Below are 17,731 nucleotides of genomic sequence, written 5' to 3'. Positions count from 1 at the left end.
TTCACTGGAGATTTTCAGTGACATTTGCTGTAATTACCAGTAGCATGGTTTCTAATTCATTAAAATTTTTTTTCTACCTATACTAGGCATATAAGAGTGTTTTAAGAGATTGAATAAATAAATTTTTAATTATAAAATGATGCTGTATCATAAATTATTTATAATAACCAACAATATGTAATACATGTTTAGGTATGAATCCATTAGGAAGATGAACTAATATATATATCAGTCCTAAAATAACGTCCTAATTTGTTCTGTGTTTATGAATGGCAAAATTGGTGTTTAAAGCAATTAAAGCTTGGATTGACAGTGGGTAAAGCAGCGAGCACACTTGGCACTTAGGAATTCTGTTGTCATCTATGGCAGAGAAGACCCCTTTTCGTCCTTTATTGGTTTCAGCAGTTTGTGATATCATGCCAACATAGAGACCTCCAGGGAGGGAGCAACAAGATGCACATAGTCCTCATTGACAAAACCTCCGGTTATGATTAATATTAAAAAAAAAAAAAAAATCTCCTTTGTAATCTGCCGGGTAGTTTTGATGAATTTTGTCAATTATTTTCCTATCAGCGATAGCAGACTTCAGAGATCTCCATGGCCAGCTCCAGGCACTCGCCGGTCTCGTGGCAGGACTCAAAGAGGCTGCAATCAATGTCACAGTCACAGTTGCAGTCGTTGCTGCCGTGGTCTTCGTCGGAGGTCTGGTAATATCTATTGGATGGACAACAGGTATCTGTCAGCCAATGTTCACAGGTATCAGGCAGCATTATAAGAAAGTCCCAAAACTGGCAGAACAAGCAGGCCAGGATAAGTGTTGCGCATTCATCTAAGAGAGAGGAAAAGCAGGGAGATGTAAGAACACACGTGAGCTGGGATTGCCCAGGTTTAGGCCAGAAGTGAGGGGGTGGGCTAAAAATACATTGATGTTAACTAGTTCCATAGAGACAAGCGAAAAGTTTATTTTCTGTTTTAATTACTCTGTAAAAACAACAGCTGTATGAAAAGAATTTGAGTGGAAATATTCTGTGGCAGTGAAAAGCAGAAGAACAAGGCCTTTAAACCAGATTTTATCTTCTCATGCCCAGACAGCAAGGAGGCTGAAGAGATACGAGAAGCTGGGAAGGGACACAGCCAGGAGGGCTGACCCCAGCTGGCTAGAGGGATAGTCCAGACCATATGGCATCAATATAAATTAGGCAGAAAACAAGCAGGGGTTTCTGCTCAGATAACTGACTGGGCATCAGTTGGTGAGTTTTGAGCAATTGCAATATGTATACCTTGTTTTGTATATTCTAATTTTTTATTTATATAATATATATATATTTTTTTCTTCCTCCCATGTAAAACCACTACATTGTCCTATTACACTGTATTTATCTCAACCCATGAGTTTTCTTGCTTTTACCCTTCTGTTAGCCCCATTCTGCAGTGGGGCAGTGAGTGAGGGGTTCTGTGGGGCTGAGGAAACCATGACACCAGCACAGGTGACACTGGAGTTCATTTTCATTTTCACAAGAGTTTGCACTAAAAATGTTTAAAGACTACCAAGGACAAGGAGGGAGAGCAGGTCTGGAGAAGAGCATTCAGAGAGGGCAGTGTGTCTCAGCTCATGGTCCTCCCAACTCCCCACCAAACAGGGTTCTCATCTTTTCATTCACAAGTGTCAGTTTTTCAAAGGAGACAAAAGTTTGGAAAATACATTATGTAGGATGTGTGTCTGGGGCCAATGAATATTCCTGAAAACGTGGTCACCATGACTAAAACCATGTGCTATGTTTGTGCCCTCCCAAAATCAACTAATTAACTCCTCAGCCCTGATACTCCAGCATCTGGGGAGGCTGCTTGGGTGCAGCAGGTGTGAGATTCCAATTGTGTGAATCCACTTGGAGCACAGACCCAGACCTTTCCTTTTTTTTTTTTTTTTTGTTCCTTCTTGTTTTTGGAAAGGAAAAATGCCTTCAACAATATGAATGTCTTTTCATTGCTTCTTTCAGGAAAGCATATGGTTATAACCACATTTCTTGCCCTAGGATGACTAACTGTGAACTCATTCTACTGCATTGGTTCTGTTGTGGCATTTTCTAGCTCACGTAACATGAAGTTCACTGCCAGGAAGTTTCCAGAATTATGCTTTTTTTTTTTAGAAAGCTTTCTTGATGAAAAAACAAAATTAAAAAAAAATCATTCCAGCTTCTTTATTAAAAAGGCAAAGTAGCAAGAACAAATAGCATATATTGAACTTCTTTCTAAATGGCATATCATCACCAATGTTATCAATTTTAATACTTATTTAAATATGTCAAGATCTATTTAGGTTCAGACAAGCACAACTAACTTCTAAGTCAGTCCTGTCAAATAAGAATGACTAGATTTTGGTGATACTCAGTAAGTTCATGCTTATATTTTTTCCTAGCTAAATGAACTGAAATAATTATAAAATTGAAACAGCTAATAAGGTGACACTACTGTATTTAATTGTATGAAATTTACACTGTAAAAAATGTAATCACTTTATCCAGTAGTTCTTGGTGTAATTAAGACTATTCTTTTTAGTTCTCTTATGTTTATGAAATTTCTTTCCTATACGTAGATGTGAGAGACAGAATTCAAAGTTATGTCTCAATTAAGGATTTGGCAATTTTTTCTCCATCTCCAAAGATCCATTTTTTAATAACAATTTTTTTCCCCTGAATATGTTAACCATAATGGTGCTTATGTAATCTGGAGAGAATAGATAGGATTCTTAGGGCTTCATCCAGGAAAGAGAGCACGCAAAAAGCACAAGATTTTAATAATAAAGTAATGTTTCAGCACAGACTCTGTGATGTGCAGTAAAGATGCTTTTAAATTCCCATCAGAGCACACACCATGAACTGTGATAATGGATGTAACACATTTCAAAAAATCTGCATGTGTGAGGCTTTTTGGTCCTGTTTTAAGTGGGGTAATGTATATAAATAATAGATATTAGCAATTAGACATCCATTCCCATGCATTCATTTATATATTTGAAAATAAATTAGCCACAAACTGCATAAAGGAAGATGCAATCTCTTGTTTTCCCCTCTGTTTTCCCTGCTGTTTGCCAAACGGCTTTACTGCGTTTATCTCAGTGAGAACAATGACCTCAGCTCTCCTTCTCTACATTACTAGATTAATTAGCACAAAAGAAGAATTTATAATAATTTTTCTAGCATGCCTCATCTCTAAGTTTTCCTGCTCTTATTTGGTGGCATCTGCTCACACAGATGATGCTCTGAACAACCCTGGTCCAAAGATTGCTGAAGCCTTTCTGGTCATCCTTGGTGAGACCTATGAGTGTTGTATTTGCTCTTGTCTGAGCCCTGGGAACAAAATAATCACCAATTTCCTCATCTATTGCTCTGCCTTCAGAGGTTCTCTGAGCAAACAGGATTTGGCCTTGTGTATGTGGAATAAGCAGTAAGTTGTCAGAGTGGAGTGAGCTGAGTATGCAATGACAACCACAAATCTGTCTTCCTTTGGTTTTTTTGGCTTCTATCCAGCCCTTAACATTATTAATTAAGCACAGATTGGGTTTTTTTGTTGTTGTTGTTAATTTCCTTCACATTTAGCTTTTTTAAGGAGAATGAAATCTGTTATTTGCATCATATGGTACACACCTGTGTGCCAGAAGTGGCTGAGAGAGACCTCAAGCTCAAAAATAGGAAGTGTCAGGACAAGAGGACAAGTTCCCTAAATAAAATAAATACTTCAGATCCTTCTCTGAAATTAAGCATATTCCAATAGGTGTATCATAGACATCCCTTTTTAAGGGTCTGTGACACAATAGAGATGTTAATGATTCTTGGAGAACAGGGCACTTTATTGTGTTGATCTCTATTTAGAAATGCTTAATTTAGGAATTGTCAAATGATATTCACGACAGATCCCAGCTCCATTGGATATAACACACTAATCCATTATAGCAAAAGGCACTCAAAAGAAACTTCTGAAATACTTCACAGAGCCTTTTTTTAACATCCACTGGAATAACCAGGAATAGATTTATCTGATACTGACACTGGTGCCTCTGTGCAAACTCTCATTGCTAAAGTACAAATGCTCTATGGCACAATAAGCTCTAAGCTCCTCTTCTATGACTTTAGTATCACTGACAATTTAAGATCATCTTCTAGAAATTCTCATCTATCACACAAATGTCTGCAGGGCAACTTAACATTGCTTTTGGCGATGTTCTTGAACCTCCTGTTCAACATTTAATTTCGAGTTGGTTATACATAGTTCTTTTGCAGTGGGCATTATTTAGAAATCAGCTCAAATGTGATCTGTTTTATAAAACATACCGTCACTGTCTCTCTGATGTACTGATGCATCATCTTCAATGTAAGAGAATTCTCTGCATTTCTCCAGGGAAGCAATGGATGATCTGCTTGCATCTGACAATTTCTTCTCATTTTTGGAACCCTTTGATGAAGCGTCTGTGATGCTGAATTCTGCGACAGAACTCATAACAATACCTTTCATAGGCTTTTCATCTGTGTGTTTTTCATTTGTAAGCTGGTTATCTGGTGGGATTAGGAAAAAAAAGACTGTGATACCAAGGCAGAGATCTGAGAGAATAACATATGCAGAATTTTCAAACCTACAGTTGTTTACTTCCAAGGCCTAACCCTTCTCACCTAATGATTCCAGTCTCTTTACAGAGGTTTATTCATAGTAAAGGTATTTGTGAACTTGCCTTCTAAGGTTTTCTCTTAAACCCAGAGGACTTAGAGGCTAAGTAATAATTCACTTCCAGTGGGTGGGACCAGGTTTGGAAAGAAAACAGAACTATTGCCTCGGTTGACATCTATTTAGACTTTGGTATCCTAACTTCAATTTCTGACATAAAAGAAGGTAAAACAATTATCTTGTTATTTTTCAGCTGCAACTTCGTTTCCCTAAATTAACAGCCAACAATGTGCACGTGGGCAGTACCTGGATGCAGATGTGCCAGCTCACCGTGGCTCATAATCCTGTAGCAAAGACAGCCAGATGGTCTCTGTTTAGCATCCAGATTCCTTATTTCATAACTTCATCCCCACTTGCGTTGTTGGCCTGGAAGTCAACTAGGAGATGGGATACTTCACATGCTGTCAGCGTGCCAGAGAGGCAGCTCAAAAACCAGAGGGAGAGCTTAAAATTAAGCCCCAACTAGGGGAAAGGTTAAGAGTTCTGAGTTCAATTTATTCTTGAAGAACTCCTCAGGCACAGATAAACATGGGTTGATATATAGTTTCACTCGATCTCTGAAGTGATCAAGTGGCCAAGAAACACAGTCATTCTCTCCATGGCGGGGATGATAAAACCTCATCAGTTCTTATCTACAGCTGATTAACTCCTGCACCTCACATCAAGCACAGCCTCACTTTTTATCTCACTTAAATCTTGTGATATGCTTGCTCTTGAGCTATATACAGAAAATCAATCTTTACAAACACCTCAGTTTTGCAAATGCTGCTTTCTGAGAGGAACAGTAAGTGCTCTGAAGTGGCTCAACTGCACTTGCCTGCAAGGAGTCTGAAGAGAGGCCCTGCATATCTCTTGGTTTTTAGGTATCTTTGACTTCTGACCCATGTTAAAGAAAAGCCAAGGAAAGGCTGACAGAGAGTGAAACCTTGATGGGACTGCAGCTGTTCCCCCAGAATCCTTGCAGAGAGAAGAGGAAATGTGGATGGGATGTATGGATTGCAGGTAAGTGAAAAACCAGTGCAACCATAAAGCTTGAAGAGGGGGGAAGCAAGGATCTGAGAGATAAGTAAAGTTGTTTTGTGAGTCCAAAAGACACAAGCCCAACCTGTTAGCCAGGTGCCAATATCACAAATGGGGCCTGTTTGTTCACACTGAGAGCTACACCCAGCCTTAGCCTTTGGATACACACAGACCAAATCAAAAGGCTTAGGCAAGAATAACTATTATTTTCCACTTTCAAAATCTGCTCAAAAATGTAAAATAGATATGTTTTAATTCATGATATATTTGTTGAGTTTCCCAATTCTGCAACAATACAATGGCCCACAGAATGCATTTAAGCATTCAAGAAGTGAGACTGAAAAAAAAGTCTGACAGAAGTAATCAGTAAATGCCAGACTGACATTTACTGTATCCACCGACTTCTACTATTCATACTTGGAGTCAATTTTTATTCTTGAAGTGCTGTTGAAGAGAAATCAAAACCAGAAATAGAAAGGCATAGACATAACCTGAATTTTTCAATACAGCACCATCAAACAAAAGGGTAACAAAAGCTGTCACTCAGGGACTCTTCTGTTTGTTAAAGCATACTACATCTTGGAAAATACAGTACATTTTAGTGTCAGACTCTTAGTTTGAAAAGCTCCCTTTCAGTAATGTTATACTTGTCTTGTACAGCTAGATCAAATCTTCACGCAATCACTGTAACAAGCAACTTGCTATGACAAGCGAGATCCTTGCTTCCAGAAAACACTGCAGGAGAGGCTAAAGCAGTGTACAATTATAGGTCTCCATTTCATTTTTATGCAATTACCTTCAGTTCAGCTGTGGGTCCATCTACATTATGTCTTTTATCAATTTAATGTTTGCACAAAGTGTCTGAAGAAATAAAGATTGTGCTAGACCAGCAGAAAAAAAAAGGTGGTTAGCACTTTTTTTTTTTCCTATTATAGTTTGTTGGTGGATGGAACAGTAGTAGGTTGAGAGTTTGGAACAAATAGATGTAGGCTTTAAAAATGTATTACATACCACTCATAGTATTTATGATTACTGTTAAATGAGAATATAAAAAAATCCCAAATTACAATTAGAAATGGGAAGAGGGTCAAACTTTGCAACTTTCTTTTGAGAGCCTGTGTTCAGCTTCAAATGTCCACATATGTCTGTGTTTTTAATGTATAGAAATCAACCAATGAAGTGAACTTAAAGGGAAAAATAAGTGTATCATGATGAAGAAATCTCAGATTATTCAGTGTTAGACTGTTAGGCAGAGGCTGCTAAAGGTACACCCCCACAATGTGCCATTTTTAAATAGTATGAAGTAGCAACTTTCTTCCTCACATGGGGAAGCTGGGACTCGCCTTGGCTGTTGCAGTAGAAGACTGGGATTGTTCACCCATGTTTGTATTAAAGATAGTCTCAATACTCACATGGAATTTATTTTTTCTTTTTGGAGTTGGGCGATTCAGATGGCTGACTACAAGTGTCTAAATTCATGGAAGCACAAAGTAAATCACTTACTTTCCACTGATGCCAGCCTCAGATCCCTCTGGTTAATGGGGAGGAGCAGTGATACCAAGACTGGCATTTTCAGTATGCCCCCTGACCTCTATTTCTCTTCTCTGGCTTTAGGCACAAACCAGCATCTTGCAGCCCTGGAGAAGAGGAGTGTGCAGTTTCCCTGCATGCTTCTGAAATTAGATTTAGTATAGAGGTATACGAGGGCTCCAAGTCTATTTTTGATAAGGGACAGAGGGTTTAAGAGGAGCTCTGTTCTGCTTAACAGGGACTGCAGCAATGCAGGTAATCCAAGCAGCTCTTGGAGCATCTGTTTAGGAGGAGACTCCACTGAAGGAGAATTGATCTCTGACCCTCCTAGAGCTCAACCACCTCTTACAAGCAAAGGACAAGGGAGCCTGTGGCTCTGCTCAATGCTGGCATTTATTCCAAATCCATCCTGGCAGTGGCCCTTTATCTCACGCCCCTGTAGCAAGGAGTCCCAAGGGTTAATGCTAAACTGTGTGGAAAACTGTAGCAGTTTAGGACCTGTAACTTTTTAATTTTCCCCTGAGGCATGTTGGTGTGTGAGTGCAGCATTCATTATCCCCTGCCCTGCTGTCGCTACCTGTCTGTTTAATGTAGCACATGCTCATCACTGCAAGAGCTTTGTGCCATGTCCATTCAGTCCCCAGGTGACACAGGCAGAGCTGCATCAGACCTGATGGATGAAAACTTGTACGTATGAAGGCTTGATCTGACCATGCTTGGTGCTCATAGAACAATGAAACCCAAACCTCAGGGTTTGACAGCAGTGCTTCAAAAAGGCCAAAGAAAAACAAAACACTTTTTCTTGATCATTTAAAGGATATAATGGTCTGCCAGGGAGGGAGCATCTCTGCATGAATGGGGACAGCATCTTACCTGGATGGTCCTCGCTGCTTGATGTCACCCCAGGGAGGGCCAGTAGAGGCAGGGAGCTGGTACGACGGTCTTAGTGGAGAGAAGAAAACAAAATTGAAGAGGGATAAGTGTCAAATGAATGTGGTTTGGCACAGCTATCACCCTCAGCCATTTAGTGACAGTCATTGACTTCAGGAGTTGTTGGTCTGAGGTCAAACAGAAGCAAATCTGCTTCCTTGCTGAGGGAGGTTACATGGCATGGTGCGCTGTTTGTGTTACCCTCTGTCTCGTTTCAGGAAAGGAAGCAAAAAATAAACTGCCAAGACAGAAAGTTTCAGCCAAGAAGAGGTGAAGAGGATCACAGCAAACACAGCAATGCAGGTAGGTACAGAAAATTTGAGAGCTGGGAGGTCTGAGATGAAGTGTGGGGCATCATCCATGCCCAAATACCTCAGAAACGTTAAATGAGGATCCCAAATCAAGAGTAAAGGAGGAGAGGGGAAATTGAAGCCCAAACTCCAAGCTTCATGGCTTGTCAGTCTTGGTGGACAAGATGCCCAAGGTCCATGTGGTGGCAAGCCCAGGTCCCCACATGGAGAAATGCTGAGCTCCTCCACCTCAGATGCGCCTGCCAGGCTGTTCACTCCATGCCTGAGGCTTGGAGGCTTAAATCTCCTTTCCTGCTCTCTCCAAGTGTCAGGGAGGCAAAGTAGGAGGAGGTGTGGGACTATCCCAGCAGTGAGTGCAGCAGATGGAGCAAACTCCATGGGAGCTGCTGTTGCCCACATGGAGAGGCCGGAGGGAGCGCGGGCGCCGTGGCCCATCAGAGCGGAGCTGCTCCAGACCCATATATCACAGGGCCTTTCAGAGATTCGTGCCCATTACATTTTGCTGAGCTCAGGCAGAAGGATGCAGGGGATTTGGAGACTGTTTATTTTTGTCATGAGGAAACAGGAAATAGTACACAAGGCTATAAATATATCCTGGGCTTCAGATGACATCATGAACTCGTGCAAGTGCTTCACTACTGATTTACGATGATGGACTGGTAATTCGCAGGAGCTTTGGGTTTACTTTATTTTGCTGTTGCAGTAACAAAGCTAATGGTGCAATCCCGGGAGGGGGTATTTTATCAATAGTGAATTTTTGACCTCATTGCATACATTGTAACTTCATGAATTAGTGACCCAGCTAACTGTAAAGCCTTCTATAGGCTTATTGTAAATCTATCACAGAACTGGCAAAAACTTTTGGCCCAGATCCTAAGCTCTGACAGGCATGTGTTGATGGACTGCATAGCAAGCACTTCCACTAATATTTCTCACTAATTATGCCATATATTAAGAAAAAATGAATGAAGCCAATGTTTATATGCCGCTTTAACTGCTTTTCATATAAGAAAGCAACACAATCCCTAATAAATTTTCACCTTCAACATTTCTATTCATTATAATTTTTACCATGATGAATGAAGTTAGAACTGGAGAGGGAGGGGGTTCATCTTGAAATCTGTTCAGTGAATGACTGAATTTACTTCCCTTCCCCAACTTGTGTCGAGGAAGGAGGGAACAGATGGACACAGGAAGAAGAGGGAGGCGAGTGCGGAACGAAGGAGATGGGTGAGGAACAGATGGAGTCAGGAGAAAGTGAAGAGGAGAGTCAGCAAGGATGGTAGAAAAGTTTTCCACTTGACCTTGAGTTGAAATGAAGATCTGCATGCAGCATGGGGCAGCTAGCTTTTTGGGTTGCATCCTTTTTCCTCTCCATGGCACTTAGCTATAGGGTCTTGTGGGCCATCCCAGCAGCTCAGCGCATCCCAGGGGACCTGCAGAGCCAGGAGCTGGATTCTCCCTAGGGGTCACCTGCTGCAGAAGGGCACCTGCACTGTGTTCAAGTCCTGTAATGGTAATGGCAGGGGAGAACTGTCTGCCAACACAGGAACAAAAATGGGCTGGGATGTTGTAATTCTCCCAGGCATCCTAGCCAAGCCAGAAATTGGAGTTTATAATTTTGAAGAAGTGTACTACACCCAGTTTGTTAGGATCCAATGGCCAAAATACTCAGAGTAATTTATGATTTTACCTGTTTGAAGCAAGACATTTGAGATGGCCTGATTTTCAGAATATGCTGAGCATCTGTGTTTTGATGTGTATTGAATTATATATCCCAAATCACTAGTAAGTCCCGGAAAATCTTGATTGTATTCTTAATTCAGTTAAATTGCCTCCACATACTCCACTGGTTCTGGCTTTGCTAGCTAAAGAATGGAAGAGGTGAAAGCTAAATATTGGCCATGTGTGTAATTCCCTTTGAAGAAAATGGGAGCCATGTGCGCTCACCTAACAGCAATGTTTGGCCCCAAGTATGATTTCACAGCTGGGCCCTAACTTCAGGAATGCCAAAGCACTAAATGACTCAATTGGAGTAATCTGATCAATGCTGTATTTTCGCTGTGGATTTAAATTGCACACACAGCAAGAGCAGAGTTGGTTTTCTTCTCTCTCAAAATCACTTTTCTCTGCAGACTTGATAGCATAAATATGAAGTATTGCTCTCATCACAGAAATAAGTGAAATGGCAGAAAACGTATGTCAAATGAAATGCACAACATTACGTCCTTTTTACTTTTTGGAGGCTGTTTTAGAAAACGGCTTCATTAATTTTGACTGAATAAAAGGTTCCTTTAAGGGATTTCAATAGGTGACATGAAAAATGTTAATACGAATGATCAAGACAATGGAGGTTAAAACTGTTTTGAAAATATGTTTCTTTTATAGATCTCGGCTGTTGGAAGAGTTACAGAATAAATATACGGTAGTGCTGACATTCAGTGCTGTTTCATCTTAGCAAAGAGTTTTTAATAAAGAAAATTCTTTTCAAGGAATGCTTTCTGCAGCCAGTCTTCAAAAAGAGGTTTCCCCCCCCCCCTCCCAGTTTAATAAAATTAAAGTAATTTATGTCATATTGATATGTCGATATGTTTTTCAATAAACTTTTTCACAGAGATTTTTTTTTAAATTCTCTTCACTTTAAAAATTATAATTATATGTCTTCCTCCCACTTTGAAAATGGCACAAGGTGCTCATTTGCAGAGCTCTACTGTTCAAATCTTCACTGAGAATAGAAATGTCATGACTCAGTTAACAATGCTTTATTATTCACATTGATCTTTTTTTATAGTGTTCTTTATCTCAAAAACATTGTAAATCAGATATCTTCCTCCCACTCTTTTGTTCATTTGCAAATTTTTATTATTCTAGTTTAAAAAAGCAATGGAGTGTCAAGAGTCAGTGTATATTGTTTATGTTCTTTTTTGCTTTAAAATTACTTTTAACTATAAAAAGTAAGATGTATAGCAGGGAAAAAAAAAAAGCTGCATTTAAAGATGCTTAAAAAAGAATTGATGGGATCAGTGTCAATTTTATGCTGTTCTCTTACACCTTGCAGTTGTAACGACTTTGCAAGAAGGGGGACTGAGCAATTTATGAAAAGGTTTTTATGTGCTAAGTCCTTGTTGCATCAGACATTATCATCTGTGTTAAAGGCTGGACATAATTCATGCCCTAAGTGACCACAGCAGCAAAATTCCCAGTGTGTTCACTGGCTGGGCCTGCCCAGAGCCCTTCCTGTCCATCGCTCGCTGTCGCAGCCTGGTGCGAGGTCCTCAGGAGCCTTCAGGTGATGAGCACCAAGATAAATCACTGAATTGTCACAGGAACCTCACAGCTTTGGTACCAGTGCTAACTGCAGCAGAAACACAACAGTAATTGATCAACAGACGAGGCAACCCTGAAACCCATGGGGCTGAATGTGGGATAAAGCTGAGCACCTTTCAGGAGAGCCTTATTGGAGTCTTCAGGTCCTGTTTGTAGATCAGCTCTCCCAAATTCCTCTTCAGCCACTGTTTTCTTTCCCTGTCATGTTTTTCTTTAGGTCCATATTTCTGTCCTGGCAGTTGTGACTTTTTGAATGGCTTCCATGAGATAAATCTATTACAGGAATTGGGGGTAGTCCAGGGAGCAGCAGGATCTCGTGGTATTTCACATGCTTCTTGCTGTTAGGTAATTTTTTTATCATCTTTTCCCTGTTTTGAATTTTATGATCAGAGCATCCTGGCACCCTGTTGCTATTCCAGCAGGTCTTGAAAGAGATCATCCTCTCTGGGAGTCACTGAGATGGAGTGGCTATACCTGAAGCTGTATTTAAGCCCCAGACTGGATTTTTTGGGGGGTCTTATTGAATTATAGAGTGGTTTGGGTTGGAAGGGACTGAAAGACCATCTAATTCAAACCACCCACCATGAGCAGGGACACTTTCCACTAGACCAGGTTGCTCCAAGCCCTGTGGAAAGTGGCCTTGAACACTCCAGGGATGGGGAGGACCTTGTAGGTATGTCGCAGCCCTATTATAGGAAACAGCCCTAAAAAGTGTTGTAAATGAAGATAAAGTCTGCTTTCCAAATTCCTTTGTTTCTTTCTTTTTGTTTAAAACTGCACTCTGCTGACATTTGCTAAAAGAGATAATTAAAAAATTCAGAACAAGTCACAAACTGAACCTGAACTGAAATCACACAGCCCTGTCCTTCCCCCTCCAAGTGGAGGGCTTAGCAATGTTTGTTTTTATTAATGTCAGTAGGTCACCCCAGTCACCATGTGTCTGTGCCAGTCCCTGTCCTCTTCCCCAGGCTGGGATTTGGGATGCACAGCATCACACAGAGCCCCTGAGGCCACCCTCTGATGGGGCTGCCTGCACACCCCTCATGGACATCTTCTTGTTTTGCAGGGCTGACTCAAACCTCTCAAATCCTCTTTATTCCTCACTGCACAGAGTGAAACTGGAAGGTTTGATGCATTGTCCCATTTGAATTGACCATACTGTTTTGAAAGCAGAGAATTAAGAAACTTTACAATTGTTAATGTTGTTGTTGTTGCCTTGATGTCACTGCTTCATTAATTCACTCTTCCTTCCTCTCATGGTTAATGACTCACCCCACAATGAGGTTAAGGTTGGCTGCCAATATGACCAAATTTCAGAAACAAAATCCTAACCTGAGCTGAGTAGCCAGAAGTGGACAGGGCTTTACTTAATACACAGGCACAGTAACTAAAGGCAGGTGTCACCCATGTACATCCTTGTCTAATTACTCACTTTTTAGCTGAGGAAATTTATAGGTAATATAAAACAGAAAATGCTGAGTTTATTACAAAAGATTTTTTTTTCCATGTAAATCTCTGTGTCATTAAATTTGGAAAGCACTTAAAATTCTCAGTTTTATTTTTGGTAATCACTATGTATTGAAAAGTGAAAATATCAGAGGGATCTCTAGGCAGAATTTGTGAACTTTCCAATGAAAGGACAGCACAGTGTCTTCCTTTCGTGTCCCAAGGTCCTTGACAACTGTGCTGCTTTCTGAATGACACAGAAGTTGTGTGCCAAGAGTTTATTCCCCAAGTAGGCATTACACACAGTTATGGTCACAAAGATATCCTTGCACAGCATTAATGCCAGAGCTGCTCTGACACTGTCAGCATTTTCATTTGGTGGGGGGAAACACCAACAAACCCACATATATTAACACCATCAAACCCATATATATTCTTAAAATAAATCCAAATATTTAAATGCTGTGAAATAGAGCTGCAAATCACAGAAGATGCAGCATTTCTCACAGGTAGTCCTTAGAGCTCTACTGGTGGTAAATTGACACATGATAATATATGACTACAACCCTCCACGTCTCCTGATAAGGTATAAAAGTTTTCTTTGATTTGAACCCAATGGTGAGTGGCAATCTGTGAGAGTCTTATGTCTTCTATGAGACTTTTCCAGCAAACACTTCCATTTGTTTCCCTCTTGCCTGCATGCCGTGCTGGAACACAACTGGGAGCTGGACTTGCGCACTGTAATAAACATTATTAATCTTATTGCCATCTGAGCACCTCCCCAGGTGTTGCAGAACAGGCTGTGCTGGACCGTGCTGGAAAACTACTTATTTATCTTTGCAAGGGCTTGATCCTGTACCACCAGATGTCAAAGAAAACAGTTCCAGGAAGCTCAGATCAGGCTCCAAACCAGCCTCCAGTATGGTGGCCATCTCTGGGTTTCCTTGCTCTTTTCCTCAGAAAAAGGCACAGACAAAGCAATCAGCAATATCTGAAGCTGAAGATGGATCATACTGTGCATCTTTTCACAAATCCTTTTTTCCCTCTGCACCAAAGATGCAGAACATCTATTCTGGGGGCAGACAGATGACATCCACTGTTACTTATGTATGTAATAAGTACTCTTAGAATGGTGTAGTCTTGCCGGCTCTGGCAAAGGCAAGCATGGTAAGTGTTCTGCTCACAGCACTAAACACACTTCTCTCACTGTGCAGTGGAAGAATGTGTTTAAACTCGCAGTCTATCACTATTCCTGGATAGTGTAGGAGAGTCAGGAACACTCAAGATGTCTTTTCCTGTGTATATTAACTTGTTCTGAAGAAAATAGTGTTCTTAGAAAACACGACTCTTATGGCAGAAGAAAGTTTCCTTCATGATTGTGCTACAAAGGTTTCCGAACAGCTGCTTGTTCCTTTGGGTGCATGAAATATGAGGTTCAGCCTGCTCAGAAGTGGAAACACGTAATTTCTTCTCACCGTGGCACCTTCGCTGCGGTCATTTCCACCTGGCTTTGTGATGCTGGCAAGTGCAGCAGTAGCACAATGTCTGCCTTGTGTGAGCTCTTGGAGGAGAGCTGTAGAGCTCCACAGCCCCAGGGAAATGCCAGTCTCCCTAAGTCTGTCTGTTTGTCCTGCTTCACCAGGAGCCGCGTTCACAAGGAGTTTTGTTATTCTAATGTGGGCAGTGAACAGCAGAGTTTCAGGTGTTGCTGGACGGTAGCACAGCTCCCACCTGTCTGTGCACAAGGGGTGAAGGTTGGGCAACCTTCAGCAGGCTGGGCTTGCCAAGGCCACAGGAGTGGCACCCCTTGTCCATCCTCCTCAGGGACAGGTGAGAGCCCACTGCTCTCCCCAACACGCTCTGTCATCAAAACCATCACTGAAGTTTTGCACAAGGCTCAGGTGTACAACCCCATCCAAACAAGGAGGCCACAGCCCAGGCCCTGAGAGGAAGAAGTGGGTGTCAAAGAAATGGAAGAGGTTCCACTGTTTTAACACAGATTAGGCAAAATCTAACCCCCATTAATCCTTCATAGCAGGGCCACTGGTTTGTTCTTTTTCAATCTGTTCTGTATTCAAAGCAAGCACAGTTTTTTCTGTCGCTATACTGCTATTGTTAACAACTATAAATGTATTAAAAACACAGGGGCATTTTAGTATGTGTATTGTGCATAAAAAATATTGTTACATGACAAGCTCCAATTGGCAAGTGAAAAGAGGTTTTATTGAAGGAAATAGCAGTAGCAAACAGTGAACTATGCAGAATAATGGTAATTGTTCCTTTAACATTGGCAGCGCGCGTTCACTTAATATGACTGCTCCTCTGTCTCTGCCTCATCCAGACCCAGAGGACCTGTTAGACAAGCAGGCAGCCACCTCTCTCTGGGATCAAGCTGTCAATGCAAACTTGCTTTCTTTCTATTTCTCCGAGCTAAGCTATACCCCCAGAGCTCCCGAAGCTTTTCCTGAGTGAAAGCTTTAAAAAAGCTCCATTCTAAATTACATCACACGAGCTGTTCTCTTCAGACTGACAGAACAAAAGCAGGAGAGGGGGGGGAAATGCCAAAAGTACCATCTGAATGACTTGAGTTGCACAGGATGCTCCTCGTGCTTTATCAGAGCAGGCAAACATCTTGACCTTGCCCACCAAAGCCTTGAGTAGCACAGAAAGTTTGCCTCATGTGTGCTTCCAGTACAAATAGAATCATAGAATGGTTTGGGTTGGAGGGGACCTTAAGGATCATACTATTCCAAGCCCTCTGCCATGGGCAGGGACACCATCCAACAGATGAGGTTCCATCCAGCCTGGTCTTGAACATTTCCAGGGATGGGGCATCCACAGCTTCTTGCTGTCTTCACAGTAAAACATCTCTTTCTAATATCGAGTCTAAACCTACTCTTCTTCAGATTTAAGCCTTTCCCCCTTATCTACCACTTCATGCCTTTGCCAAAAGCCCCCTCCCAGCTCTCTTATAGGCCCTCATAGGGTATTGAATCCATTGGGTGTAGGTTTTTTGATTGCAACAATGAGGTTTTGGGTGTCCATTCCTAATAGGACCAAGGTGCTTTCTAAAATTTTTGGATGATGTGGTTTCCAACACAACCAGCTCATTGCTACTGGAAGAGCCCATCCTGTGGGTGCTGCCCAGCCTGGTGTACTCATCCTTTAATCAGCAACACCCCAATTAATGGTCATGGTGAGCACTGCTGAGGGCCATTGTGAGCACTGCCACTGCCAAAATCTGAAAGGTCTCTTGAGCTGGCTCCATCTGGGATGCTCCAAATGACATTTTCAGAAGTAATTGGAGCAGATAAGCATTACCCACTTCTGGAGTGACTGGGTAGAAAGCAGATAAATTGGCATATCTCCCCATTCTAAAGGCTTTCAGATGGTGTTAATTGGTATGAGAAGCCTCAGGAAAACATCCTCAGCTGGGAGGGGAGGGGGCCACAGGCCTTGCATCTCCTTTAGCAGATAAATAGAGGAAAGAGGGCAAACAACATCGTGGCAGTTCTCCAGGTAATGTGAAAAATTAGTAGCCCTGGAGAGGAGGCAGCTTAAGGGTTGCCTGATACCAAAGTAATCAAGTGAGATCCTGCAAGTGGGATTAAGCAGCATATTTGTGGTTCCTAAGCTAACTCTTTTGAGGTTCTTACTCAATTTTCATAAGAGAATGGTGGTGAGGTTATGAGCACATTCTCATGCTCTAAAGCTTTTAGGCCTCTGCACAGCATTTTTGTGTTTGTACTGCTGTTTTGAGTAAGCTTAGAAATGTTTCTCTAGCATCGTTAACATAAAAAATAATCTCAATTTAAAGATGGGCTGAAAGCTGAAACAATGAAAAATATTAAGGAAAAAGTGTTGCTTCCATCCCCCAATGGAACTAGACTTATTGAGCTAATTTTTTCATGGAAGGTGCTACTTCAGTACCTGAAATGATGCTCTACTTTAAGAGCTGAGAAGGTGAGGGGTTTACCTGAGTGTCTAAGGGGCTGCCCAGTTTGAAAAAATAATGGAAAAAGAAAGTTTCACTAAGCAGGAGAAGCTTCTCAGCTGGTGATATGCCTTTGTTATCTACATGGGTGTTTTGTGAACACCTGTAGCTGTGTTGTTATCAGAGGAGAGAAAAGTCAAGCTATGTCCCCTAATTAACTTCACAAGTATGATAAAAAATAATTCCTAATAGAAGTTGGGATATACCCCTTCCCTTTAGTTAATGTCCTGTGGCCTCTCACTGAGATGATCTTGGATGTGTTTTCCAACCAAAGTGATTCTATAATTCTGTGTTTTCCTCAGGGAATACAGCCGTTTTCAGGCAGTTGACACAACTTGTCTTACCCAAAAGGGCAGAGACTGCTTGGGGATCCTGATTCACTGATGCAGCATTGAACCCCGAGATTCTGAGTGAGTAGTTTGTCTTTTGCTGTCTTGTTTTTTTGGTAGCCTGTGTT

General features: G+C 41.3%; 1 protein-coding gene across 1 annotated transcript in view; it reads right to left on the bottom strand.

The window, feature by feature from the left end:
- Nucleotides 1–299: 299 nt before the first annotated feature.
- Nucleotides 300–17,731, bottom strand: part of MDFIC2 (MyoD family inhibitor domain containing 2) — a 42,335-nt gene continuing 24,903 nt past the window's right edge. The window contains exons 3-5 of the mRNA XM_058032075.1: nt 8,140–8,208; nt 4,329–4,550; nt 300–829 (exon numbers count right to left, since the gene is read on the bottom strand). Of these exons, the coding sequence (XP_057888058.1) occupies nt 570–829; nt 4,329–4,550; nt 8,140–8,208 (551 nt within the window). The 3' untranslated portion in view covers nt 300–569. The remainder of the gene's footprint in view (nt 830–4,328; nt 4,551–8,139; nt 8,209–17,731) is intronic.

Source organism: Melospiza georgiana, chromosome 11 (genome assembly GCF_028018845.1).
Source record: "Melospiza georgiana isolate bMelGeo1 chromosome 11, bMelGeo1.pri, whole genome shotgun sequence".
NCBI lineage: Eukaryota > Metazoa > Chordata > Aves > Passeriformes > Passerellidae > Melospiza > Melospiza georgiana.
The sequence above is the reverse complement of the archived record's forward strand: the minus strand, read 5'-3'. Positions and strand labels throughout refer to the sequence as shown.